This window comes from Conger conger, chromosome 6, assembly GCF_963514075.1.
Source record: "Conger conger chromosome 6, fConCon1.1, whole genome shotgun sequence".
Classification (NCBI taxonomy): domain Eukaryota; kingdom Metazoa; phylum Chordata; class Actinopteri; order Anguilliformes; family Congridae; genus Conger; species Conger conger.
In genome coordinates, this window is record NC_083765.1 from 54,292,274 (window position 1) to 54,320,243 (window position 27,970).

The following is a 27,970-nucleotide window of genomic DNA, read 5'->3' on the forward strand; positions in this document are numbered from 1 at the left end:
GCATATCTCTGACGGGACGCTTTCTGTAGTTTATATATGAACGATGGATGGTGATCGAAAGAACAGGGAGGAAGGGATAAAAGGAGGCTGGAGATGAGAGAAATTGCGGCTGCGGAGTTGGTCCACGAGAGGACGATGTGGAGGTATTTTTTACGCTGTCAAACTGTGGATTTTTTTTTCCTTCTCTTTTTCCGAAGTTGGTGCTTTAAAGCTGGAATGCAATTCCGCTGGGGATTATTGAGCGGACGCGCACTCATCACGACACATGGTAGAAGGAAACCCCGTCCAGGTCTGCCAAAGGGGATTTGATTCGGTGCGCAATAGTTGGGGCGGCGAAGCGAGAGCAAACTATTTCAGTCATTATTTTAACATTTAATACTGTTAACGGATATTCCGAAATTTGCCATAGTATTTAATTTAGGTTATTTACGTTAAACTGGTCTTGCATACACACGTGATACGTTCAAAATAGTTTTTTATTTGCTGAAAGATTTAAAACAGGTACAACGAATCGCGTTCAAGGATAAAGCGCAGTGGGAATGGATCGTCTTTTTTGCGCTACCTTCTTGCCGTTTGCCGTTATGTGTTGTGCTTTTCTATGGGATTCTGCCGTGAGTGCTTTGAAAACTCGGATAGAAGTGGACCGTTCAGGGTAAGTTTAACAGGTTTCTGTTTAAGGTTAAATGCTGAACGTCTCCTTTCCACCCCCCCCCCCCCCCCCCCCTTCTTCTTTTTCCTTTTTTGAGGGGAGAGGGTCCTGTCCATCTCAACGAGCAACCTGAATTAATGTTACCTCACAGTCAAAGCTGAACTGACCGTGCTGTATGAAGTCACCAGTTGCACAGAAGTGCAGATGTTCTGCTGCCGTGAGCAGTGGTGATTCACGAGATGTCTGAGCTTAAAAGTTTAACAAGTGTTCAAGCATAGATCCACCTAAAACAATAATTTCTTATTATGAAATTTTTATAACAACTTGTGTTACAATTTGAAAAGCGTATAATAGTGTTCACGTACACCTAGATGAGGACCTTGGTCCTGACTCCTGAGCCAGATAATTTCCTCCTAGTGATTTCATTTACCGAACTTGGTTGGTGTGATTTTCTGTAAATCCGCGATGAGGTCATATTCGTGAGAAATCCGTAAGGAAAGTAGCCTATTTGGCCGAAGTGTTGACATCCAGATTGCGTAATTGTTATGTGGTTATGCAGAGCATATTCATATTGAAGAAAGGAAGATATTAGACAGAAAACAAGTCATGATGAGTCCCTTCCAAGAGTATAACGTGAAAAACAGCATGCTGTTTAAGAAAATCTGTTGCACCGTTTTTAGTCCACAGCTGTATGGACGGCACTTGTTTTCTTGGCATAATAGAGTCGTCGGCAGGAAACGTTTTCTTTGTATTTTCTCATTGAAAGACTGAGTAATCTTATTCAGAATAAGAATAATTAAGAATGTGGTCTATATATAATCTGATGAATAGCATTACAGATAAAGTTGTGAGAGAGTTTACAGAAAGTCAGCCTCAACCTGGCTTTTCCCATGAATGACTCCAGACTGGCTGCCTATGAGATACCATTACAGGGGCCTCGCCATAGCACAGTTTCACATTATTTGTGTCCGGCACATTATGGGGACCGGTAGCCGGGGTCAGCCACACAGTTTACTGGGGCATAAAGGGACGTTGAGGGCTGGCTGCCTCTGTAGGGCTTTGCTGTCATAGTACAGAATCGTATTTGAGTGGCATTTGGCGAAGTGCATACATCAGCAAACCTTCAGCAGTTGTTATAGCAGCCCTGCAATTTGGTTCAAATCCAAATCCAGGCATTTCTGCAGGTGTCCTCCTAATCCAACCATGACCATTTCTCTTCATCTTGTGCAATACAATGACCTATTTAACTGCACATACTCCACCTATTGCAAACTAGGAACACTTACACCACATCTGGATGCTTGGTTGTTCTGTTTCAAAAGTCAATGTTAAGAAGTGCCTAAAACATGATCCTTGGCTCATCCCTCACTCCCTCTGTGATCAATATTCTGTTTTATTTTGCCTTTGGTCAGGGAAGAGTGTCCAGAAAACAAGATTGTGACCATTGAGTACCCATGCCTCAAAGCAGATGGACAAAATGGCACCTGTCTCAGGTAAGAAATTACCTTCACCTTCATCACTTCCGTACTGCGTGAATCAGTAAAACACACTACTGTGTCCCTACAGCCTTTCTCTCTCTCTTACACCATGTCCTGTTCACACGTAGTAAATGTTTGGTGTTAAATGAACTCGTATAGCATAGATATGGTCCTAGTTGGACTCATATGTACTTTGTTTGAGTTAAATTAACACTGGACCTTCTACTGTGTAGAAAGTATGGCAATGGTTACTTAAGTGCGCCGCCAAAAAATATGGTCTGTTTACTGTTAAGGTAAGCACACATTCTGCGTTTTGTCTCATGTGGTTTGGAGAGTCAGAAGAGACAGGGGGCTGGTGTGCATGTGACTGGTCAGGCAGAGACGATCTGATTTCGAGTCTGAATCATGGGTACAGTCATCTTAAATGTGTGGCAGACCTGTTGGCTAAAGCAGGGTTCCTCAACTCCAGTCCTCGGATTTTCCAAATCAAGGGTGGTTCGATTGGTTTCTTCATTAAATCTGGTGTGTGAGTTCCTGGTTAAAACAAAAACTTTCTGGCAAGTGGGTCCTGAGGACTGGAGTTGAGAAACACTGGGCTAAAGTATCTCTGAGAGTCAGCAGACCTTCCTTTTTCCCCTACGGAGGCAGGCCCACAATGGGCATTGTGGATGGGCAGGCAGGGGTACATTGGATGGATAAGCCATGTGTGGTTCCTCCTGAAGGAAAAATGAACAGCTCTTGGACAAAAGCTGGGGAGAGATTCTTCCGGGCTCTCCTTTCAAAGCCAGGGGGCCGTTTGTGATTAGACGAACGAGCCTGCTAACGCGTGAAGAACATCGTTCTGCTCCATAAAGAGCTTTCAGCCGCTTGCGTGAGGAGTTCCGCCCAGCCCATACACCGATAACATCCTTCTGGAGCGACTACAGTCACTTGGACACGTTTAGGGCAATCTGACTCAAAAACGCTGCATGGTGTATTAATACTCAGGGAGCGATAAACAGCACACGGCCCCGTTCGTGTTATATCGAGTTGCAGAACCCTCGGCGAGCCGCTGGGACTTAAACGGAGGACAAATGAGCGATAGAGCCGCGGGTCTTGGAAACGACGCAGAACCAGCGGGTATGGCCGGGCCCGGTCTTCTGGATCCTCTCAGCGCTGAGTTTCTCTCGGGTCAGGGGGTCGCCTGTTTTAGATTAGCGGCGGTGTCATCAGCGGACAGTGATAAACAGCCGATTGCCTCATTAAGGTTCCCTCGCCTTGTAGCCCTGGGGGGCGCGCTTAAATACCGCTGTGATGTAAAGGCACAAAAACCCTCCCCAGGTCTCCAATCTCAAACACTAATCAAACGGTAATCTGCCAGCCTGTCAGTCTTAAAGTCTCCTCATCCCCAGTCGTGTAACACTCAGTGCTTTTTTTTTAGCTGGAGAGCATGAAGACCTGGCTTGTAGACGGTTGTGGATGGAGAGAGAGAGAGGGAGAAAGAGAGAGAGAGAGTGAGGAAAGGAATGAAAGAAGTCTGTTTCCACTCGAGTGACTGTCAAAACTGTTGTTGTAGTACAGTGGCAGAGCCCGGTCTCTGGGGGAGAGGGAAATATTTCAGACACGGTGCAGTTCATCCACCTCCCACAACAGGGGGGGGGGGGGCGTGCCATTGGAGCGAAACTCCCCACACACCCCGTTCCGCTGTCTCGCGCCGAAAAGAATAAAACGTCTCTTTGCTGTTAGAAATGTTTTCCTGTCTTTTTATGAAGGCTCTCGGCTGCATTGTTTTTTTTTTTTTTCTGGCATTCCCTGGGGAGGGTCCGCACGGGATAATCATGTTTTGGCTGCTTTAAGGAACAATTTCTGGCTGTTTTCTTGGTCGGGAGTGGAGAGGGGAGGCAGAATTTGGCATATATTTTACTGGTCATAAAGAACGGCGAGTGCTTTGCTGCTTAAGTGAACTTACCTGAACTCTCTGACAGGTTCTTGGGCATGGACACGGCTGGTGTTTTATCCAAATGTGAAAAGTAATGTTCACAATGGAGGATTTGAAGAAAATATTCTGCGCAGTTCTGTTTTACAGCTGCAGGTCTGGGTAAAGTCCTGCCGTCTCCAACTGTGAACCGTGTGTGTCAGTAAACAGGAAGCAGAACCACCATATCGTTCCAGCACCAAGGGTCTACACGCATTCCCTGGCTATTCTGTACCATAATATTGCACCGGCCTTGTGATTTTTCCTTTGCTTCATGGACTGCAAAGCCGCTTGTGTTGGATTTCAGCTGTCATACTCCAACACAAAATTGGAAAGTAAGAGCGAATGTTTGGATTCTGGGATGAACTGTGTGTTGTAATCGTAGAAACACAAAACGGGGGGTGGGGGGTGGGGGGGGGTTGAATTCTGTGTTGTGGTGTTAGGGGGACAGGGGTGCAATCACGGAGAACAGCACAGGGAACTGTCTGTCTCTCAGTTTGACCCTCTTTGGCTCACTGCTGATGTGGGAAACTGTGGAACCCCTGCGGCTGTCTGTGCAGATGGAGCGATGTAGGAGGAAAGCGGCTTGCCAAACGTCTTTATCTGTTTCCTTTTTGGGGTTGGCTACATTCAGTTCGGCTCTCCCTCTTCTCCCCCTGTAAGTTACCCCCCAACCTCATCCTGACCCCCACCGGCGTGCCGCCAGTCACTGGTGCAGCGTCGCACAGCCGTGAACATGCGTGTGAGAGGCACCACAGAGAAAAGGAGAAAACTGCCAGGGTGTGTGTGTGTACATGCGTTTGTGTGTGTGTGTGATAGCGTGTGTGTGATAGCGTGTGTGCGATAGCGTGCGTGTATGTGCGTGTGTGTGTGATAGCGTGTGTGTGATAGCATGTGTGCGATAGCGTGTGCGTATGTGCGTGTGTGTGTGATAGCGTGTGTGCGATAGCGTGCGTGTATGTGGGGGGAACGGGAAGGGGAGTACTTTCTGATCCAAGTGGAAGAAGCTGAGCTTCTGGCAGGCAATGAGCTCCTTTCAGCAGGAGGTCTGCTAGCAAAACAGACAGCTCTATGGGAGAAAACGGAGAGGAGGAGATCGCAGGAGAGATCCTGCTACATATCAATCATACCTCCAGTTATATTACACTACGCTAATGCCCTCTGAAAGACGGTCTCTGGTTGCCTGTGTACCTCGAAGGTCTTGGATGACCCTGGGTGATGTGTCTCAGTGTACTGGCCCTGTCTATGGAAAGCGCTGCAGGTGAATTGCTGAGAGTGGACCAGGATTCAGTGGCTGTTGGGTCCTTGGGAGCTCTCACAATTGGAAACACACCTGTGAGTCAGCTCAATTGAATTACATTCAATTCAGTACAACCGTTTTATCCCCTTAGGACAATTAGTGAAACCAAAGTAGTATGCAATACGAATAACTGAACGAAATCTTCGTTAATGCCGAAATTCAATCAGTATTAGTGCTCCGATTTGGACATTAAAACGGTTAAATGCAGGAATTTCCTTTCAACTGTCATCCAAAAAAAAATGAACACAGTTTATTTATACGCGCTTGGTCGCAAGTTGATGTAACAGACAGATGTTTATTGAATCTTGGCCCGGACCCTTTGACCTTAATCTCAAATCTATTATATGTAATCCTGCTGTTTAGGCAAGGCTTAGTGATGAGAAATTCAGCACCGGAACAGCACCTCGGTTCTCACCGGCTCCTCCTGGCCCCCGCGGTGTGAGGCGCGGTGTCACTGCCACCTGGCAGGCGGACAGCTGGGACCCCCCACCCGCCCGGGCCCCCAGGTGGGGCTCTGTGTGAAGAATGTTCCGGATCAGCCTGGGCAGAGAGGTGACGAGGATCGCAGAACACGCTGACCGAGTTCCAGCTCCGCTACACTGCAGTAAAAGTCTGTCTTGACATGTGTTTTTGACTAGTAAAACCTTTTTTTTTGGGTTTTAAGTTACCGTTCGCTTGATGAGCGAATTTGTCTTACCTCATTGGCAAATCTTGAAATGAGTCAAACTGTCTCACCCCATTGGCAATTATCTTCTTTTTGCAAAATAATAAAGATTCAAAGTCTAATTATAAGACTTAATTACTTAATTATTGCAGTGGAATAGTTTCGAGAGACTGCTCCATATACTCTTACCGGGAGAACTGAATCATAAACCTAAATCGCGCACCCTGTGACCCTTGGTCCTGGGTTTCACACGTCCGACCGCGGTAACCGGTGTGTAGATACCGCCGATGATGAGACGTGTGGCGTGTTTTGATTCGGGTCGGTACGTCCTATCCCTGACAGAGATTGACAGGCCTGTAGCCCATCAATAACAGGGGAAACTAGGCGCGAGGGCCAGTCATGTCGGGATCCTGGGAGCAGAGAGGGAATAACGGGAACGGCCGGTTTGATTTAGCCGCTCGTACCGCGCGGCGCTAATGGGGAACAGATGCCTGGTGTTGCGGTGTGTTATTTAGGGCCTATCAGGGGGGCAGTAACAGAGGGCGGCGGGGCTGCTGATGGGAGTTTGGACGGCACCCCACTCTGTGTTCCAGAGAGGGTCTGGAGGGGGGGGGCTGTCGGTATGCTGTACCTAGCCCCCGATGAACTTGGCGCCCACTGCCGAACTAATGGCTTGTCTGCGTGTTTGTCTGTATGTGTGTGTGTGTGTGTGTGTGTGTGTGTGTGTGTATGTGTGTGTGTATGCGATAGCGTATGTGTGTGTGTGTGTGCGATAGCTTTTGTGTGTGCATCTGCATGTGTGCGATAGCGTGTGTGTATGTGTGTGATAGCTTGTGTTTGTATGATAGCATGTGTGTGTGTGCCATAGCTTTTGTGTGTGCATCTGCGTGTGTGTGATAGCGTGTGTGTATGTGTGTGATTGCTTGTCTGTGTGTGTGTGTGCGTGTGCGAGAGCTTGTGTGTGTATCTAGGCCTCCAGGAACTTGGCGCCCCTGTTGAAGTACCAGCTCGCAGGCCATACTGAACACATAAGTCCTGTTTACCAGGCCGCTGATCTCCCCTTCCTCACACTCACGACCAAGCCACATGATCACTGAGATCTCCCCTTCCCCACACTCACGACCAAGCCACACGATCACTGAGCTCTCCCCTTCCCCACACTCACGACCAAGCCACACGATCACTGAGATCTCCCCTTCCCCACACTCACGACCAAGCCACACGATCACTGAGCTCTCCCCTTCCCCACACTCACGACCAAGCCACACGATCACTGAGCTCTCCCCTTCCCCACACTCACGACCAAGCCACACGATCGCTGAGCTCTCCCACGTTATGAAAAGGACACACATTACGAAAAAAGGAGCAACGTTTTTAATCTCTCACTTCTCCGAGGCGCACAGTTGATCTTGGACCCTTTCATGAATACCCTGAGGAGTAACATCGCTAGTTCTACAAGCGTGCTATATCATTTTTTTGGAGCCTGTAACCTCCCCTTGTCTGCCTTAATCATTTCTGTGCGAGGGTGCTGAAGGGCTTTCACGAGCCATTTCCTGTCTGCAGCCAATGAAATCCAGTGATTTATCTCTTTTTTTCAGACCCGAGATTCCAGTATGCTTTCTCATCCTTTTTGCATAAATAATATTCAATCTAAACGGGGGATAATCGGCACTTGTTATTGTCGCTATGGAAATCAGAAGCTAGATCTTTCTTTCACAGCTATGAGCGAACCTTGGCTGCTAACATTGCAGACGCAAACGCCTTCCAAAAAATTAATCAAAGACTTTGATGTTTTCAGAGCATTGTTTGAAGTGTGGGGAACCGCTGCACATGGAAGCACTTTTTTTTTCTCAGCTTAAGAAGAAAGAAAGAAAGAAAGAAAGAAAGGAAGAAAGGAATAAATGTGTACTGTGCGAAAGAACCAGAGCCGGAAGCAGCCAGCATAAAACTCAGTAGCATTGCTTTTATTCTTTTTTTTTTTTCTGGCCCCAAACTGGATTTTCTCTTTTATTGTCCCATTACCTTGAGGGGCGGTTAGTGTGGACTTTAGTGTGGGGTTTGAAATGAAACTCCACCCCAATAAAAGTTCTGCTTGCCAGGTTTTCTACTCCCTCTGAAGCCCTTCAGGAAGCTTCACCAGCTTCCACATTAGCTCAGGAGGTAAGAGCAGTCGGAGGGTTGCTGTTTCGATCCCCTGTCCTGGGTGTGTCGATGTGCCCCTGAGCAAGACGCCTAACCCCTGATTGCTTCTGATGAGCTGGTTGGCACCTTGCATGGCAGTCCAGCCTTTTGCCATTGGTGTCTGAATGGGTAAAGGAGAGGCATCCATTTTAAAGTGCTCTGTGTTGCCGTAGTTGCTGGGAAAAGTGCTATATAAATGTAATCTTCCTCTACCTCCACCCTGCTTTGCAATTAGAGTCACCCTGTATCTTTTTCTTTCATCTCTCCCCCTTAAAATGTGCCTGACAGCCCAATCGCTCTGCGGCGAAGTCACATGATGGTCACATGACCATCCGTCAGCAGACCCAGACCCACGTCCAATGACACCCAGAGTAGCAGGGGTGGAGACAGGGGTCAGAGTTTCCACATTCCTGTGGGGACGTAGTCTCTATGGGGTCATAATATCAGTGGGGGCTCAGTGTCTCTCTGTCTCTGTCTCTCTCTCGCTCTTGTTTTATCTCTCTCTGTCTGTCTCTCAAATTCTAATTCAAAGAGCTTTATTGCCATTACAAAATTAGCATTTGTATCACCAAAGCATGGAACATGTTAAACAAAGAATTATAACACTGTAATATGATTGAATATAAAAATAACTGGATAATAATGATATATATATACACACATATACATACATACGAACATACATACATATATCTATATATGTATATGAATACGCATATATGCACATACATACATGTACATTCACACATACACACATATATACAGAAACATTTCACAGACTGTTTCTCTCTTTCTCTATCTCTTTCGCTCTCACTTTGCCTCTCCCTCTCTCTCTCTGTAATGGAGAAGGGTGCTATTGCTTGTTATTAAAACATAACATTTCTGGAGGGACAGCAGAGGAAGTTGTGGATAACAGCAGCAGCAGGAGGCGGGAGAGCGAAGGAGAGTGGCAGAGGAGGAGGAGGAGAGGTAGTGACGGTTTTTTCAGCGGCTCAGCCGGGGAGAGAGTCGCCCGGCTCGTTGGCAAGTAGCCCGGCTCGTCCGTCCGGAGCCTGCCACTGTGATGTGTCCCTGGGGGGAGCGGGGCTGGAAGCGCGCTGACAGGGTAAATAAACACCGGCCCCATGCGCTCGCTCATGTTACAGATAACATCGCAGTGTCCGCAGCGAGAAGGACAGAGATGGATGCCCCTTCCGGCCCTTCTGTTACTCTGAAACCCGGTTTGAGGATTTCTTTTATAGAAAAAGTACTTTCGGTTCTTCTATAGTCTACTGTTCTGTCATTCCGTACACTGGCAGTAATGCTATACGGTATATCGGCACAAATGCATTATACTGTATTAACCGATGTACATGCTACTTTGATATTCACCACTGACACAAAAGTATCTACAAGGACAGACACTAACACACACACCTACACCCGTGAATGTTTTGCTGGGGGTGTCATTGACCTCTGTCGTGACCTCATTTTTGACCCTGTCAAGGCAGAATCAGAGTCATTTGACTGTGCCTCTGCCATTGAGAACGTTCTCCTCATCCTCCAGTATTACTGAACGTCTGTGTCCGTCTGTCTCTCTGTCTCTGGGCTTGTCAGTGTCCGTCTCTCTGTCCCTGGGCTTGTCAGTGTCTGTCTCTCTGTCCCTGGACTTGTCAGTGTCTGTCTCTCTGTCCCTGGACTTGTCAGTGTCTGTCTCTCTGTCTCTGGGCTTGTCAGTGTCTGTCACCACAGCTGTAGTGTCTGAGCCCCCGTCCTCGGAGGAGCTGAGAGAGGGAGTCAAAGTAAACGCAATCGATCAACCAGACCTTCGCCAGGGCCGCGTCTCTACGCCTGTTCCTTTTCCTTTTCGAGGGGTCTCGACCGGGGAAACCTTATCTGCTCTCAGAGAAGGCCGCTCCGCCTAGTCCCTCGAACACGGGGGAATACTTGTAATTGATTGTGGCTTTAGGCCTGTTTATGGAAAACATCACCTTAATTTGTCCTTGTTTGGTGGGGCCATAAGACACCGCAGACCTGGGGGTTTATATCGGATGGCCTTCCTTTGTAGTACATTCCTGCAGCTAATGCGCAGATAAATCAGGCGGCCGCAAAGGGAAAACAATAACAGCGGTCGGGCCCCGCTGGGGGCCCAGGCTCTGGCTAAAGCACATAATCTGGGGTAAAGCGATCCCGGGGCCCGGTGCGACTCTGCGCGGCGTCTGCCGTCTCTCCCCGGCCGGAGGTCTGCTGATTTTGGCAGCTGCACGCGAAGCCGGGTCCTGAAAGGGCTCCTCTGACCCACCGCGGGTAGTCTGGGCGGGCAGGGAGAAGGGGGAGAGGGACCCCCTCTAGGTCCCCTGGCTCAATTCCCAACCTGGCTCTTTCAACCTGCCACCTAATCACCCCCTGATTCAGTTGGCAAAAGCATTGTTCTCTCCCTCTCCACTTCACCCAGGTGGGTGCTACACATGGATGTTGGTTGAGGCAAGTTTCCCCCTCATCACTGTAAAGTGCTTTGAGTGCTGAGAAAAGTGCTATATAAATGCTATCTATCTATCTAGCTATCCTATCTATACCCTGCTGAAAGCTAGGTTTTGAAACAGCTGGTAGCAGGTCATTTCAGGCTGGTCACATCTGGATTTTTACACTGGGGTATCTATGACTCCCTGTGTTCGCCACTCAGGAGGCTCCCAGTGAGGTTTCACTGAGCCGGAGGCACAGAGGCTCTAACTTGACCTGCTTCCCACAGTGCTTCTCTCTCTGTCTTCAGAAAGGCACACAGACGGTTTAGGCAGGACCAGGGACGCCTGTGGTGGAAATGCTGCAGCGGATCCATCCTTACCGGAATGTGTTTTGAGGAGATAAAAGCCTGGATTCAATTAACATTTTCCTTTGTCCTTGTCTCACAGTTAAACTCAATTGTTTGTTTTTGGCTCAGTTGGGATTTTAAAATGCTTTCACATTCCGTCTGGAAAATGACCGTTGTGAAGTGCTATATGACAGGCTCCAATAAAGATTGATTGATTCACAGAATTTGCCAAGTTTAGCAACCAAATTAAGTCCAACAATAGCTGTAAAGGGAAAAACGGCTTGCAGTATTTTGTTCATCAAAATAAATACATAAATGCTAAGGTAAATCCAGGTTAAAGCAAAAAAGAAATACACTCAAATTGTGTAGGTCTGCCTTATCCCTTCACTGTGTGATTAGTTTTCTGGAAACATGGTCTTACCATCAACTTATTGGTGTTTCTTTTTTTATAAGATATCGAGTTGTTGATTAAGACGAATATTCGACCACTTGCTGGCTGCAGGTTACTTAAACCTTATTCTCTGGTTTATTTCTCCTGGTTCTTTTTTTTTTCAGAACAGTTTTGCTTTTTGTCTTTTGTTTAACCTCACATGAGCTTGGCCAACTCGTGTGAAATGCCTGTGAAGTTACCTTCAGATCTGTAGGTTGGCTATCTGACTACCGCCTGTTTTAGTTTGTCACAGTGAATTATTCCTACACACCTGCATGGAGTATGGAGGAGCGCCTTCTGGAGTGTACAGCTTAACGACCGTGTTGGCAAAAACAAACAGAACAAAAGCAGGAACGATGCCATTTTAAAGGGACGACGTTCCAGATATCTTCCCGGTTGTGTTCCGTACCGGAGGAGCGGAGCTGGTTTTCCCTCCCGTATGCCAGGGGACGCTCCCGGAGTCGGGCACGCAGTCACGGAGCGGAGAGGGAAGGGAGGGACTCCCCTCGTCAGTCAGGGCCCTTTAACGAGGCCCCGTATTTTACGGAGCGCTTTCCCTCATGACCCTGCTGACATTAACAAGCTGCTTCGCATTACCTTCTCCGGCACCCTCCGCAGACACACACACGCCTGTCACACCAGCGGAGTGTGTGAGCACTTGTGTCTGCTGACTGTGGCTCAATACCCACTCCCCCTCTCTCTCAGGCCAGAGCAGTGGTTGGGGGGTCATGGGAGGGAGAGGGGTTGAGGTGGGTCATGAGAAAGATGACAAAAAATGTTATTTTTAGGTTATGTACTCTCCGTCAATGTTCACACCAGTCAAATAAAACGTGTTATAGCAACCACTGCACTAGCTAACTATTGGTTAACACTTTACAATAAGGTTGCATTATCTAATGTCATTGTTACCTAACTAACTACTGAGACTGCATTAGTTAATACTAATTCATATTTTAATGGAAAACAGTTAATGTATTTGTTAATGTTAACCAATTCAATGTTAATTTGATGTTTAATTACTGTAATTGTACATCATAGAATTAATATTAACAAGTCCAACTACATTAGTTGATGCCAATTCATGCACCCTTATTGTAAAGTGTGACCAACTAGTTTATAGGGCTCTATACCTGGCTATTGTTAAGATGCTCTGTTGGCACATTAACCCAGTTGAGGGCTGGGAATGTCGCTGGGGGCTTGGGAGCCATGTGCTTTAGCTGTGTGACAGACAGACAGACAGGCAGACAGACTCTGTTTATGTTGGGAGCAGCAGTGGCAGGCAGGGGGTCAGCTGTGGGAACCCCCCACTCCCCGTCACCCCGTAGAGTCCTGCAGGGCCCAGCGTGACCCCGCACGGCAGGAGTGCCCCAGGGGCCAGGCCTGGGGCCGTGGAGATTGGGTGCCGGGGCGGGGGGAGGGGCGCATCTGTTCCCCATTTGTCGGTCTCTACCCTCTGCTTCCGAACGCAGAGAGGGAAGGCCTGAGAAGCTCCAGCCTGCAACGCACAAAAAAAACCGGACAACAACTCAACCGTCAGCCACCATACCCCTCCACCTCCCCCGACAACGCAACCGTTACAGGCAGGATGAGGCAACGCTTGGTCTGCTGTCCGTCAGCGCCGGGCGGGGCCATTCCGGCAGTTTGCTTTGTGGTCGGAGAGACAGGACGAGGGTCAGGGACGTCTGAACGGAGTGATTTAGGGTTATGTTGCACGGCCTTTGGAGGAGAATAAAAAGTCATCTCAAGAAAGCCCTGAATGAGGCAACATGCTAAATTCCCTGTGACTAAACCATGTGATTTTCAGCAGAAAAGTTTTTTTTTTCCCCGTTACTTCTGTTGCGTGACGGGATGAGTGTACCAGCGAGCGTTCCCCTCTGTCCCGTTTTCATCTCTAATGCCTGTAACATGTGGTGCGGTTTTAAAAAGCGCGGTGATGTTTCCTGTTGTTGCCAGACGCCGCCGTTGCTGGGAATAGCGCTGAAAGGACCGAAACACTTGAGCGAGTGAAGCAGGTTTCAGCTTTGTGAGAATCGTGTACGTCTTCCAGTCAATGTATCGGGCTGGAACCGCCGTCCTCAACCAGACCTGCGCTGGTGACCACAGTCAGCTGTGTTAAAGAGAGGAAGCAGAATTTAAATTTAACCCAGAACCAGACTGTACGAAAGTGCGCAAAGCAATAATATGTTTTCAACATGGTCTTTGATCATTTACTGGAATTATTTTTTTCATTGTTGACATGAAACATATTTTTGCCTGATTAAAAAGGCATCTCTCATAAAGTGCTTCTAATGCGCTTGTGAGCACTGTATTAGGTCATTATTAGGCTTATTTTTTAGACTTATTAAGTCTTCTGCTGCTGCAGCCTATCCACGTAGAGGTTTGATGTATTGTGTGTTAAGAGATGCTCTTCTGCATACGGCTGTTGAAATGTGTGGTTATTTGTGTTACTGTCAGCTTCCTGTCAGCTTTGACCAGTCTGGCCCTTCTCCTCTGACTTCTCTCATTAACAATGCGTTTTTCTCTGCAAAACTGCTGCTGACTTGGTGTTTTTTGTTTTTCGCGTCATTCTTTGCAAACTCTAGAGACTGTTGTGTGTGAAAATCCCAGGAGATCAGCAGTTTCTGAGATACTCAAACCACCCTGTCTGGCAGCAACAATCATTCTACGTTCAAAGTCACTTAGATCACATTTCTTCCCCATTCTGACATTTGGTCTGAAAAACAGCTGAACCTCTTGACCATGTCTGCATGCTTTTATGCATTTAGTTGCTGCCACAATATTTGCATGAGCAAGCTAGTGTACAGGTCTACCTAAAAGTGCTCACTTTGTGTATTTCATTGGATTGTGACTTTTGACACATTTTTTTACGTAGTCTCATCACCAAGTGGTCTATGGTTAGGAGAACAGATGAACTGCCCTTGAAACATGATAATAACATTGTGTTTATTACCATATCCTTCTTACACTAAGAAATTACAAAGTTATACAAGAAGGTCAGTGCAAAAATTGGGTCTAAAAGAAACGTTTCTCCGGCTGTAATCATTGGAGTCAGAAGTTTAGACGGCCCTCCTTGAAGCATGGCAGCAGGGGGGCGAGACGCGATGGAGACCCTTTGTCCAAAACCGTGTCCGAACGTGCTATAAACAACAGCCACACATTCCTCCTCCGAGACTGACCAGTGACAAATGAAATAAAATGAACCGACATCTGTCATTAATCAGTGCCACTTCAAGCCTCTTTACTAGCTGTTTTTCATAAAGCGAGCTTGTTCCAATGCTGGCTGTGGTTGGACCCGACCACCTACCCAGAACTTCTTACACTAATTGGCTGTACTTCATCATTAGTGGGGAGGCTAACGCATTGCAAGCTCATGTTTAATTGTTTCATTTGATCATTCTTTTGCTTTGGATTGCTTATTTCTACCCTGCAGGAGTTAAATTGCGTTTTCCTCTGTTGAGCCGGACTGCTGTGCTAATGAGCCCTGTCTCTGTTTCAGGAGGAAGTGCTGTGAGGGGTACAGGTTTGTGATGGGGCATTGCATACCAGAAAGTAGGTAAAAAATACACCTGCTCTCTTCACTCCACTGCACTTAACAAGTTAACCATTGATAGGTGCTTAGATTCAAATAAAAACACTAAATGGTTTGTATAGTGGCGGCACGGATGGTGCAGTGGGTAGCACTGCCGCCTCACAGCAAGGAGGTCCTGGGTTTGAATCCCCGTCGGGCGGGGCCTCTCTGTGTGGAGTTTGCATGTTCTCCCTGTGTTTGCGTGGGTTTCCTCCGGGTACTCCGGTTTCCTCCCACAGTCCAAAGACATGCAGATTAGGCTGATTGGAGAGTCTAAATTGCCCGTAGGTATGAGTGTGTGAATGAATGGTGTGTGTGCCCTGCGATGGACTGGCGACCTGTCCAGGGTGTGTTCCTGCCTTTCGCCCAATGTATGCTGGGATAGGCTCCAGCCCCCCTGTTCAGGATAAGCGGGTTAAGATAATGGATGGATGGATGGATGGATGGTTTGTATAGTATGTATAGCTGGATGATATGCAAGTTGTAGTTTTGAAAATGATGACTTCCAACTTATATTTGCTATGAAGAACTTTAACCACAAGAGGGCAGTATCACACAGAATAACTGAACAGACATCGGTATGAATTCCAGCAAATGCAATTCGATTAGACCTGCAAAAGATCATCAAATCTGGGTCTTGAATCCAAATCTAGCTCTGATTTTCTTTTCTCCTGGGTAATTAGCTGTGCTATCTTCACACCTAGCAGGAAAAGGGAGGTGGAAAACCAGCTGTTCTCAGACCTGGATTTCATGATCCCTGATTTAGAATGTAAAGCACTAAGAAAACTAGCCGTTCTCAGACCCTGATTTGATGATCCCTGATTTAGACTATAAAGCACAAAGCGGATTCCAGTGGAATTGAAATTGATTTGGGTATTCACAATATTTCTTGCAGCTCAATGTTATTTTGTCAGGAAGATATCTGTTCCCCTGTGAGTGTGTGTGAGTGAGTAAGTGAGTGTGTGTGAGAGTGTGTGTGTGAGTGTGTATGAGAGTGTGTGCTTGTGGGTTTGAGTATGAGTGTGAGTCAGTGAGTGAGTGAGCGAGCGAGCGAGAGTCAGTCAGTGAGTCAGTCAATCATTGAGTCAGTCAGTCAATGTGAATTGCGTTGATATTTCCTCTGCCTCCTCCAGGTGTGGATGTGTGTGCAGGATCGCCCTGTGAGCAGCAGTGCACTGATAACTTTGGGCGGGTCGTCTGCACCTGCTACCCTGGCTTCCGCTTCGACAGGGAGCGCCATCGCAGCCACCAGCACCCCTACTGCCTCGGTCAGTCCACCTCTCTCATTAACCTTTCTGCCCGTAGAAGTGCTGCTCACTGGATGTTTTTTGTTTTTCACACTATTCGCTGCAAACTCTAGATACTGTGTGAAAATGCCAGGAGATCAGCAGTCTCTTAGATACTCAAACCCTGTCTGGCACCAACAATCATTCCACGGTCAAAGTCACTTAGATCTATTTTTTCCCCATTCTGATGGTTGATGTGAACATTATCTGAAGCTCCTGACCCGTATCTACATGATTGTATGCATCGCACTGCTGCCACACGATTGGCTGATTAGATAATCGCATGAATAAGTAGGTGTGATGAAGTAAAAATGTTCAGTGCTCGGTGAGTGCATTACGTGTATTGCAGCGCACACTGATCCCCTGTGCTGTGTTGTTGTAGATGTGGATGAGTGTGAGGAGTCAAACGGCACTGTGTGTGACCAGCAGTGTGAGAACACGGCAGGCAGCTTCCTGTGCCTCTGCGGCAGTGGCTACAGCCTGGCGCCCGACCAGCGATCCTGCGTGCCCAGCCACAACCGTGAGTCCCCGGCCTCTCCCTCTCCCTGTGCGAAAACAAGCAATGAAGCGGGACCAGTCTGGTGCTAAGTGCTCTGTCTCACCTGCCTCCTCCTCTCCCTGTGGGAAAACAAGCAATGAAGCAGGCCTGGTGTGGTGTGGGTGCTGTGCCTCCCCTCTCTCTGTCTCACCTGCCTCTCCCTCTCTCTGTCTCACCTGCCTCCTCCTCTCCCTGTGGGAAAACAAGCAATGAAGCAGGCCTGGTGTGCGTGCTGTGCCTCTCCCTCTCTCTGTCTCACCTGCCTCTCCCTCTCTCTCTCACCTCCTCCTCTCTCTGCACTCTGCAGTGAGCTCCTCAGGGAAGTCGGACACGCTGATGAGCGCTGGGTCCTGCTCCCTGACCTGCCAGGACTTTGTCAGCATGAGAAACAGTCTCCTGCAGCTCAAACTGAGGCTGGGCAGCACACAGCCCACTCAGGTACTGTTCACCTCGTTTAAACTGAGCCCTATACTCAGGTACTGTTCACCTCGTTTAAACTGAGCCCTATACTCAGGTACTGTTCACCTCCTTTAAACTGAGCCCTATACTCAGGTACTGTTCACCTCCTTTAAACTGAGCCCTATACTCAGGTACTGTTCACCTCGTTTAAACTGAGCCCTATACTCAGGTACTGTTCACCTCCTTTAAACCGAGCCCTATACTCAGGTACTGTTCACCTCGTTTAAACTGAGCCCTATACTCAGGTACTGTTCACCTCCTTTAAACTGAGCCCTATACTCAGGTACTGTTCACCTCGTTTAAACTAACCCGATACTCAGGTACTGTTCACCTCGTTTAAACTTAGCCCTATACTCAGGTACTGTTCACCTCCTTTAAACTGAGCCCTATACTCAGGTACTGTTCACCTCGTTTAATCTTAGCCCTATGCTCAGGTACTGTTCACCTCCTTTAAACTGAGCCCTATACTCAGGTACTGTTCACCTCCTTTAAACTTAGCCCTATACTCAGGTACTGTTCACCTCGTTTAAACTGAGCCCTATACTCAGGTACTGTTCACCTCGTTTAATCTTAGCCCTATACTCAGGTACTGTTCACCTTGTTTAATCTGAGCCCTATACTCAGGTACTGTTCACCTCGTTTAAACTTAGCCCTATACTCAGGTACTGTTCACCTCGTTTAAACTTAGCCCTATACTCAGGTACTGTTCACCTCGTTTAAACTTAGCCCTATACTCAGGTACTGTTCACCTCCTTTAAACTAACCCGATACTCAGGTACTGTTCACCTCGTTTAAACTTAGCCCTATACTCAGGTACTGTTCACCTCGTTTAAACTTAGCCCTATACTCAGGTACTGTTAACCTCCTTTAAACTAACCCGATACTCAGGTACTGTTCACCTCCTTTAAACTGAGCCCTATACTCAGGTACTGTTCACCTCGTTCACCTGTTCACTTGGTTAAGGTTCACCACACTCAAACCTAGCCCTATACACGGATACTGTTCACCACACTCAAACCTAGCCCTATACACGGATAAGATTCACCACACTCAAACCTAGCCCTATACACGGATAAGGTTCACCACACTCAAACCTAGCCCTATACACGGATACTGTTCACCACACTCAAACCTAGCCCTATACACGGATACTGTTCACCACACTCAAACCTAGCTCTATACACGGATAAGGTTCACCACACTCAAACCTAACCCTATACACGGATATGGTTCACCACACTCAAACCTAGCCCTATACACGGATACTGTTCATCACACTCAAACCTAGCCCTATACACAGATAAGGTTCACCACACTCAAACCTAGCCCTATACACGGATAAGGTTCACCACACTCAAACCAGGCCCCAGCTCCAAGATATAGTTTTTGCAAACAAGTTATTACATAAGTAAAGACACACTATTGAGAACTCATAAGAAAAGCAGAGAATCGGCCCATGGCAAAGGATCAATGTGTCGTGTTGGTGTCCTCGTGTGATTGGTAGGCTCTGTCTCCCGGCCTGGCCAATAGCAGTGACAAGCCGTCGCAGGGCTGGGGAGGAAAAGGCTTGGACTCCCCCGCTTCGCCCGGCCCACCTGGCTCTCCGGGACCCCCTGGGGCTCCAGGTACGTGCACCTGGCGCTAACAGCCTCCTCTGTTCTTACCTGTGGGGGGGGGGGGGGGGGGGGGGCGCATTAACAAGGTGTTGCATACATGCTCATTCAACTTGCCCTGTATAAATAAAGGGTAAATTAAAAACTTCCTCTCGACACACTCCGCAAGGGTTGTAAGGGTATGGCCAAAATGATGTCACAGGAGACGAGGGTCCGCACGTGTGTCTCTCACCATTTCCGCGCTCACCCAACATTTTCTAAATTGAATTGGAATACAATATTGTAAAATATGAGAATTACAATTTTTTTAAATGGTAAGGAAAAGTAAATTGCCATACTCAACTAGAGCAATATCTTGCATATCAAAAGGCAAATAAAATAATACTATAAGAATAATACTATAAGAACTATTTCACAGGGATCAGCCAAAAATAAGGAAGCTCAGAGCAAAACAGACTATTAAAAGATACAGGGAAAAAAGACAACCACGTCTTCCTCAGAGTCAAAAGAGCCTTACTTGGTTAAGGATATGCCCTTATGGCTGTTGAGCACCTTATAGTTAACCAGTCTGAAGTGTGTTGGGGCTTCCCCTTCTTGGCAATTAACATAAGACAGGGAAAGAATGAAAAATCTTACACTTTAATTACACTTAAAAAAAATAATAATAATAATAATAAATAATAATTTAATAATCTCTCTCTGCTACTTGTTTGTTCCCTAGGACTAAATGGAGAGCCAGGTGAGCAAGGGGAGCCTGGCCCCAGGGGACCTCCTGGCCCCCAGGGGCCACGAGGAGATATGGGTCCCATGGGGCCCGAGCCAGACCTTAATCACATCAAGAGGGGCCGCAGGGGCCCAGTGGTGAGCTTACACATGCACTTGTTCCTGGAAGCTCTTCTGCTGCGTTAGCTTATCCAGCACGCGCTGCTTTCTACAACCACTGGCAGAATGTAGCATGCTTTCATTTAAAGACCATTGGAAATCTTTTTATGATGTGTTAGATTTTCTTATAATTATGTGAACTCCACCAGGGACCACCAGGTGCTCCAGGAAGAGATGGCCAAAAGGTAACATCATCTTGGCATCATCTTGCATTGTGTGTGCATACACGCACGTGTGCAGTTGTGTGTGTGTGTGTGTGTACATGCATGTATGGGTGTATACATTTTGTTTGTGCGCGCAGGGTGTGCATGTGAAGATGCAAAAGAAAGGCTCACTCCATAATGTATGCACAGTAATGTATCTCCAGCAAGGTACAAGGTTCACACAGGTGTGTATGTGTGTGTGTGTGCTCTTACAAGTGGCTGTCTATGTCCTACAGGGGGACAGAGGTGTTCCTGGACCAAGAGGACCAGCGGTAAGCCTCTTCACCACAGACTCCAGTTCCCTGTCTTCAGGGTGCATGTAGACCCAGCAGATCTCTAGTGGGGTCTCATCACCCTGACTTCCTCTCTCCCCAGGGACCTCCCGGCTCCTTCGACTTCCTGTTGCTGATGATGGCGGACATTCGAAACGACATCATCGAGCTACAGGAGCAGGTGTTTGGGAAGAGGCGGGGCATCTCCGTGGAGGCTCCGCCCCATTCCGGCGGTGAGACGGAGTTTGCCGATTGGGGGTCCGGGCAAGAGGAGCACCTGTTCAATACCTGACCGTGGGAGCTCCCGAGACAGCACCCTCCAGTGGACATGGTTGGACTTGCACACAAACACAAGCCCAAAGTGGACTCGTCTCCTGTTCTGTGTTTGTCTTTCGAATCAGGTCTTAAACATATACCCCTGGTGACGTTCGGCTGGATGTAACAATCCCTGGCATTTTTCCATCCTCTCGAGTAGCGGAGACAGAGACTGTGGAGAGAGAAACTGGATTTCTCACTGCTCACGCCAAATGTCACTGCCCTGTTACTTCACTCTTCAGCTGCAAGGGAAGGCACTAAAGACTGCCCCTCCTTAGAGCTGGAACCAATGGCACCACAGCCTGCTTCTTAGCGTGGACCTCTCCTACACATCGTCCTGGTACACTGCATACTGAGCCAAAGCCTCCTCCAGTGCCTTTTTATAAAGCTCATTTACCTCCTCCAGATAACATTTATATATATTATACAAGCACATTATTTGTATTGCAGAAAAAAACAAATGTTCTTAAAAACAAATATTATGGTTTCATAAGGACTACATAACCATTCCAGGAATGCCTATATCAGCAACCACAACAATTTATAGGGTGTGTTTGTTCACCAGTGATCTAAATATGCCGCTTTACGTTTCCTGATGTATTTATGAATGTCTGTGTAGTGCTGATCACTCGCTGTGCTGTGCTGATGAAGAAGTGATATTGCTTTTATGAAGGACAGTTCATAGAAAATCTTTGATTTTTTTTTTTTTTACACAGCAGATTCATAAGACTTGTCGTACACGTGTGCACTAAATTAAAGTTTAACTAATGAGTTTTAATAAGAATGGTGCCATCAGCTAAGAGGGATAAGCAAGCCTGTGAATTGAGAGAGGAATTTTTTTTTTCTTACCCTGAAGCTCATATTTCCTTTGATATTCTTATGAATGGCTCCCTGCGTTTAACTCTTGTAAATACACTCAGTGAGGAATTTATTAGGTAGACCTGTACACCAGCTTGTTAATGCAAATATTTAATCAGCCAATCATGTGGCAGCAACTAAATGCATAAAAGCATTCAGACATGGTGAAGACATTCAGCTGTTGTTCAGACCTAATATCAGAATGGGGAAGAAATTTTATCTAAGTGACTTTGATTGTGGAATGATTGTTGGTGCCAGACAGGGTGGTTTGAGTATCACAGATAGTGCTGAACTCATGACATTTTCACGCACAGAAGTCGAGAGTTTGCAGAGAATGGTGCGAAAAACTAAAGACATCCAGTGAGCAACAGTTCTGCGGTCAAAAATGTTGTTAATGAGAGAGGTCAGCGGAAATTGGCCAGACTGGTGGAAGCTGACAGGAAGGTGACAGTGGCATGCAGAAGAACGTCTCTGAATAAACAACGCGTCAAACCTCTAAGTGGATAGGCTATAGCAGCAGAAGACTCAATAAGTCTCATACATATAGTAAAGTGCTCAGTGAGTGTATATTCTGTAATTGTGTCAGCGGAAAGGCTTTGGTATGGACATGAAGTCCGTGTTACCACCACAGCAGGCTTCAGCACACAGCCTCTGCTCCCTGCGCTAAAGGTAGCCTCCTGGCGCATGGCTTCGTTAGCGTGCTTCGCAGCATGATGATTTAGACGTAAGAGTCGATGTGCAAGTTCACACACCTCGGCGTATGTGCAGCCGTGCTTGCGTGTGTGCGTTCGGGAATGTGTGTGGGCTCAAAGAGTCGCGTCTTTATTTTCCCTGCTTTTTTCCCCGTCATCCGAGCATTAATGTTAACCAGGTCAAGATGTTCGTGAACCATACTGCCAGGGAACGTCTACTAATCAGAAATAATACGTGTCATTAAATTATAAATGCCAAGAATGTAAATAGTTATAAGCAGTGAATAAAATGAAGGAATCACACAAACACGTCTTGAGAGAGCCAGCTGTTTGGACCGGGTTTGGGAAAGCAGGTTGTTTCTTGATTGTTTTCTGGAATGTCTGGGAGGTGAAAGTGTGTGTGGCCCTGCGTGCGTTGAATATCAGTCCCTATCGGTATGTCCTGCCTGCCTGTTTGTTTATGAGAGCTATATAATACAGTATGCACAGTGCCGTGAAAAAGTATTTGCCCCCTTCCTGATTTTTTGCTTTATTATCGCATATTTGTTACACTGAACGGTTTCAGATCTTTAGACAAAATGGAATATTAGTCAAAGGGAAACTGAGTAAACACAAAAAAAAAACATTTGAAAATTATTATTTCATTTATCTAATGAAAATATAAAGTTAAACACCCAGGTTACCCATGTGAGTAATTACCGACTTAAAATTCAAGGTAAATCCATTAATGGCTTCAGACTGCAGTGCATGTGGTTGTTTTGGTACATATTAAGCATCAGCAACAATTGGGAAAGCAACTGTTTAGCAACTGTTTGATATAATCAACTTATATCAGTCTAAACATCTCCATCTATTTCTATGTGGAGATTCAATGGGTAGAGTTTAATTTATTACTGGACTCTAGCTATTGGGTCCAGGTCCTCTATAACATCAAGAAGGACCTGATCAAATGGCCAATGAATGTTTTACTGTCATTGCAGGTCTCCTCCCATAGTTTCATGAGATGTGTATATATAGACTGGGGCCTTCCTATGTGGACGTTGGGTTTTGGCATTTTTCAGTTCAATCCCTCTACCAACCTTATCCATCCCCTCTTCTCCAATACCATTCACTTGTGGGTGGTATATTTTGGGAGGAGTTGAGGAGGGAGGTATGGTTATAGGTAGGGTGGCAAGGTGGTCCAGACCAGGAGCATACCATACTGATGTGGTACACAGTCAAGTCAATACAGATTTCTGGACAACTTGACTGTGCCTTTGGATTTAGGCAGGCCGGCCACTCCTGGGAAGATTCCAACTGTTCCAAGTGTTCTCTGGTTGGAGATAATGGCTCTCACTGTGGTTCGGTGGAGTCCTTGAGCTTTGAAAATTGCCTTTTAACCCTTTCCAGACTGATGTATTTCAACAACATTTTTTCTAATCTATTCTGGAATTTCAGTTGATTATGGCATAGTGTGCTTGTAGAAACTCTGCGGTGACTCTCATGGTAACATTCATTAGGAGTGAGGGTTAGATTCAACAGGGCTGGTTGCAATGAAGACTGCCTGTGTTCAATCAGCTGAATCTAAATTAAATTGGGTTAATTAGTTGATCAACTACTTTTTCACATGGGTGATATGGGTGTTTAACAACTTTTTTCATGAAATAATTTATATAATTTATCTTCTAAGCATCTGCCACATCTGTACCTGAAGCAAGGACATTCCATTTGCCTTATTCACAATTTCTCCATATTCTTTCTTTTTTCTAGCCCTTTTTCTAGAAAAAGAGGAGAGAAAAAAGAGGAGAGAAATAAGCAATTGGAACAAGCCCAATGTTAATGTGAGTCACCTTTATCCTATGCAGAAAGAAACAGTTCTCCCCTGATGGCTGATGGATGTGGTCTCTTCCAGGGTGACACTGCCCCCATCCGCAGGGCATGAGGGCTCACTGAATGGTTTGATGAGCATGAAAATGATGGAAATCATACGCTCTGGCCTTCACTGACTCCGCCTTCACCAGATCTCTACCCAGTTGAACACCTATGGGAGATTTTGGGCCAAAATGTGAGTGAACGCTCTTCACCACCACCAGCAAAACACCAAATGAGGGAATATCTTTTGGAAGAATGGTGTTCCATCCCTTGAGTAGAGTGCCAGAGATTTGTAGTTCTGGTGGCTCGTGGTGGACCAACACCTTACGATGACACTCCCCTTATCCCTCCCCTATAACTTGTGACCCACAGTTAGCGCCGCTGGCCTCCAGGAAAGTGGGGGCATATCATAGCTAACTAACAGTTCTCATTACCACGCTCAGACATTTTGGGTGAACTTTTATAGTGGGAACTTTTGTATTTGAAATACATTTAGCAGTTCAAATTGTACTTCCCTCTAGGGTCTTTCAGCGAACTTATCCCTGGTTATGGATATGCACTTTGTTGTACGTCGCTCTGGATAAGAGCGTCTGCCAAATGCCAATAATGTAATGTAATGTAATGTAATTTAAATTTTACTGTTGCCTAAAGACAACTGGCAAGTGTCACATTCAACCACCATGTTACTCCTTCAAATGAGTTTGACTCAATCCAGGACCAGCACCAGGACCTGCACTGAATCAGAGTGTACTCTGAGTGCACAACGGCTTGCTGTAGCAAGCTTGACACCCCGTTGTCCCACAGCACCTCCTACAGGATACCCGAGGGAACTCCACTGTAAGCCTTCTCCAAATCCATAAAGCGGATGTCGACTGGCTAGATTGCCTAGAACAGGGGCTGGTGTATGCAGATGAGCATCTGGTGGCTGGAAAGCCAATTATTAAGTAATTCACCCCAGTAAATAAAAAATGATGCGGGAGATAATATGAGGAGTTAGGGAACTGGTCTTTTAACCCCAAGGATCTGGGTTTCCTAGCTGGGGTACTGCAGTTGCACCCTTAATCAAAGCTCTATGGCCAAAATTGATTCAGTAATATATCTTCATGTAAATATTTTGTGTGTAAAAACTTCATGTGTGTAAGTTACACTGGATAACAGCATCTGCTTTATGCCAGAATGAAAAGCAATGAGATCACGTTGATCTAGAGATGTTCCCTTCTAACCTGCAGGGGGCACTATTTAACACATAAAGGTTATTGGGACCTGACAGGTGGGTTGAGCAACACCAGGGAGACTGATCTGTCAGCCTGGAAAGCCACAGTTTATTTAGCACACTCTGATCTGTTCACTGTGTTCTTACTATCCAGTGTCAAAACAAAGTTATTTGGGTTACTGTCTTCCATTGCCTTCTGCTTTAACAGCTTCAGCTAGCAGGTGCCTGTGCATTCTGGATTGTTCCGTAAGAAGCAGAAGGAGGGATGCATGAGAAAGTCTGTGTAATTCTGATTGATATAGGTGCCAGAGGTCCAAGGTTGAAAGCATTTGAGTTTGGACAGCTGCTGAGAAAATTAGAGTCATTTTATTGTTGTGGATTTGGTCAGATTTAGCATAATTCATTTTCATGGTTAAGTTGAAAAATGTGTTCGGTTAGAAAATCAACAACACATGTTACATGTTGTCAGCCAGCTTAACATGAAGCCCCACCTCAATGCACACACACACACAGTCACATACACACACCCCTGAATGCACACTTCTCAGCTCTCCCCTGACAGTGATTCAGCACTTGAGGTGTAAGTCTGACAAACCAGTCACCTGACGGCCCCTCCCCCTTTCGTGCAGCCAAGACTCGGTGTGCAGATGTCGCTAGGCAACAAAGAATCTGGATAAAAAACAAGAAATAATTAAAGAACTATGTTAGCTAGAGTGAAAGAGATTAATGCCCCATTGTTGCACAGCGAGGGACATTTTATTATACGATCACTGGGTGGCAGCACTAAAGGGTTCAGAAGAGTTTAAATAGGTCAAAGTAGTTTGCTCAGGGAGATGTATGACTAAAGCAAAGCATACCATGCCTTATCCATCAACTGCCACACACACAGGAAGTGTTTTATGTAACCTTCACAGCCCGGCCTTCACGAATGCTTTGCAATGCAGAGAAGTGATATTAACTATGAGAGGAGGGGGTATTCTATGGTTAAATAGTGCCAAACTATTCTGTCCAAGCAGTAAACTGAGACCTGAGTGTTTTTTTGCATTATCGTAGCTGTTCAGTTCCATTACACCTGGAGTCATTTTCATCAAAAAAGACCATTTCCATTGTTTAATTTGTGTCTGTTTTGTATGCACCCGTGACATTGGTGAGCATAGAAAGCACTAATTTCGGCCTCTGATAACAGATAGAAATAACTGGCGGCTGGGAAAGTGGTGGGAGACGATGGGGTGAACCGACTCGTGCGATCTTTCCTGACTCTGTGCTGGAAAGTCCCTTGGGCCTGCCCATCGCCTGTGCTGTGCCCTCCTCAGCAGGACGGACTGCTCCTGCATGGAGTCGAGCAGCACGTTCACGCCTGTCTTTCTGTTCTGGTTCCTCAGTGGTGGAATGCCTTGCCTGCCACTGTCAGAGCAGCAGAATCCCTCCTCATGTTTCGACGCAGACTGGACCTTAGTCCTCCCTTCTGATTTACTATTGTTTTTTGGTTAGAACTGCTCTTCGTGTGTGTTTTGCTATTTATGGATTTGATGTTGAAGAACTTGTTGAAGAACGTATGATGCACTTGTAAGTGTCTGCTAAATTACTAAAATGTAAGAGCAACAATGTGAGGGCCAGGTGAACAGTTGGATCAGAGAGGCAGGAACACGCAACCAAGCAGATGGCCTCACTGCCCAAAAGAGCTAGCATGTTGCCGCAGAACTGCTTAAGCCATGTGACTTGAAGAGCAAACAATTTGGCAACCAGTACATTCCTCCATTTTGTCTTCTCTTTTTGTCAATTGCAGACAGGGGTAATGTAAGCATTTTTAATTTGCTTGGATGACACGACTGAAAGGTCTGTTCTCATGGTTGCTGGTAGCGGTATGGCTCGTTGAACTGTAGATGATGAGTTTCTGTAGTAGGAGTTTCCTTCGGGGAAACTGCATCCCACCAGTCGGAGGTCAGTTTTGTTGGCCAGGTTCTGTGGGTGCTCTCAGTGAGAAAGCTCAGATTAGTAGCATTGACTTTCGCCCGCCAGTAATGTTTGTTTTATTTCGGGCTGAGTTGATATCAGTGAACATGTGTACACTGCACAAACTTACACTGTTCTTTGGCAACAGGCAGTCACGCAGACACAGAAACAGCTGGTTTACTTTCTCCACAAGAGCAAAAGAAAAGGTCCCACCTCCATCTCCCGGCTTTCGCACTGCTCCCAGCATGCACCTGGGGTACTGCAAAACATACTGTGACATGGAGGGGGGATGGAATGGTAATTTAGCACCACTGATTGGATGAGATGTTCTGCTCATTTTTTGAATGGATGTTGTTCTGTTTCCCTCCAGCCGCGGGATTGCATTGAAATCATGGCAGTTTGTCAAAGAGTCATACAGCCGAGTGTCTTTCACACACACACACACACACACACGCACACATTCACACTCAGTCGAAAACACACACCCTCCCGCATGCAGACATACAAATGCAGACACACACACACATGCACGTGGATGCACATGCATACACATACGCGCACACACACAGTCAGTCTGCTGCCTCATTGCTTTGCCATGGTATTAAAGCCTCCCCTAAACACACTCCCAGAAGACAACTGCAGCATGTGTGCAGGTGCATCTACTGTAAGAGACATGCCGTCAGGTCACGGCAGGTCAACCATAAAGAACCTAGCAGGAGGTTCAACTCTGAACATAAATCGCCAAACCAATCACCTATATTAGAATCAGAGCCACTGTCACCGAAGGCCACCGGGAATGGCCCCAACATCGCAGCAAGGCAAG

At 46.5% G+C, this 27,970-nt stretch overlaps 1 protein-coding gene across 1 annotated transcript; it reads left to right on the top strand.

Moving 5' to 3' along the window:
• The first annotated feature begins 329 nt into the window (after positions 1-329).
• On the top strand, positions 330-22,437 carry LOC133131202 (collagen and calcium-binding EGF domain-containing protein 1-like). Its single transcript, XM_061246439.1, has 11 exons — positions 330-652; positions 2,062-2,142; positions 14,941-14,993; positions 16,146-16,280; positions 16,681-16,818; positions 17,144-17,274; positions 18,800-18,920; positions 19,630-19,769; positions 19,940-19,975; positions 20,230-20,265; positions 20,369-22,437. Exons 1-11 carry the CDS (start codon positions 540-542, stop codon positions 20,555-20,557), a joined length of 1,173 nt encoding a protein of 390 aa, XP_061102423.1. The 5' UTR covers positions 330-539; the 3' UTR covers positions 20,558-22,437.
• Positions 22,438-27,970: the final 5,533 nt, after the last annotated feature.

Bases quoted from the DNA above. Each gene is read 5' to 3' on its own strand.
- LOC133131202 (XM_061246439.1), top strand. From the start codon at position 540: ATGGATCGTCTTTTTTGCGCTACCTTCTTGCCGTTTGCCGTTATGTGT. The intron at 2,143-14,940 runs GTAAGAAATTAC...TCTCTGTTTCAG, and splicing joins CAAAATGGCACCTGTCTCAG to GAGGAAGTGCTGTGAGGGGT. The intron at 17,275-18,799 runs GTACTGTTCACC...TGTGATTGGTAG, and splicing joins GCAGCACACAGCCCACTCAG to GCTCTGTCTCCCGGCCTGGC.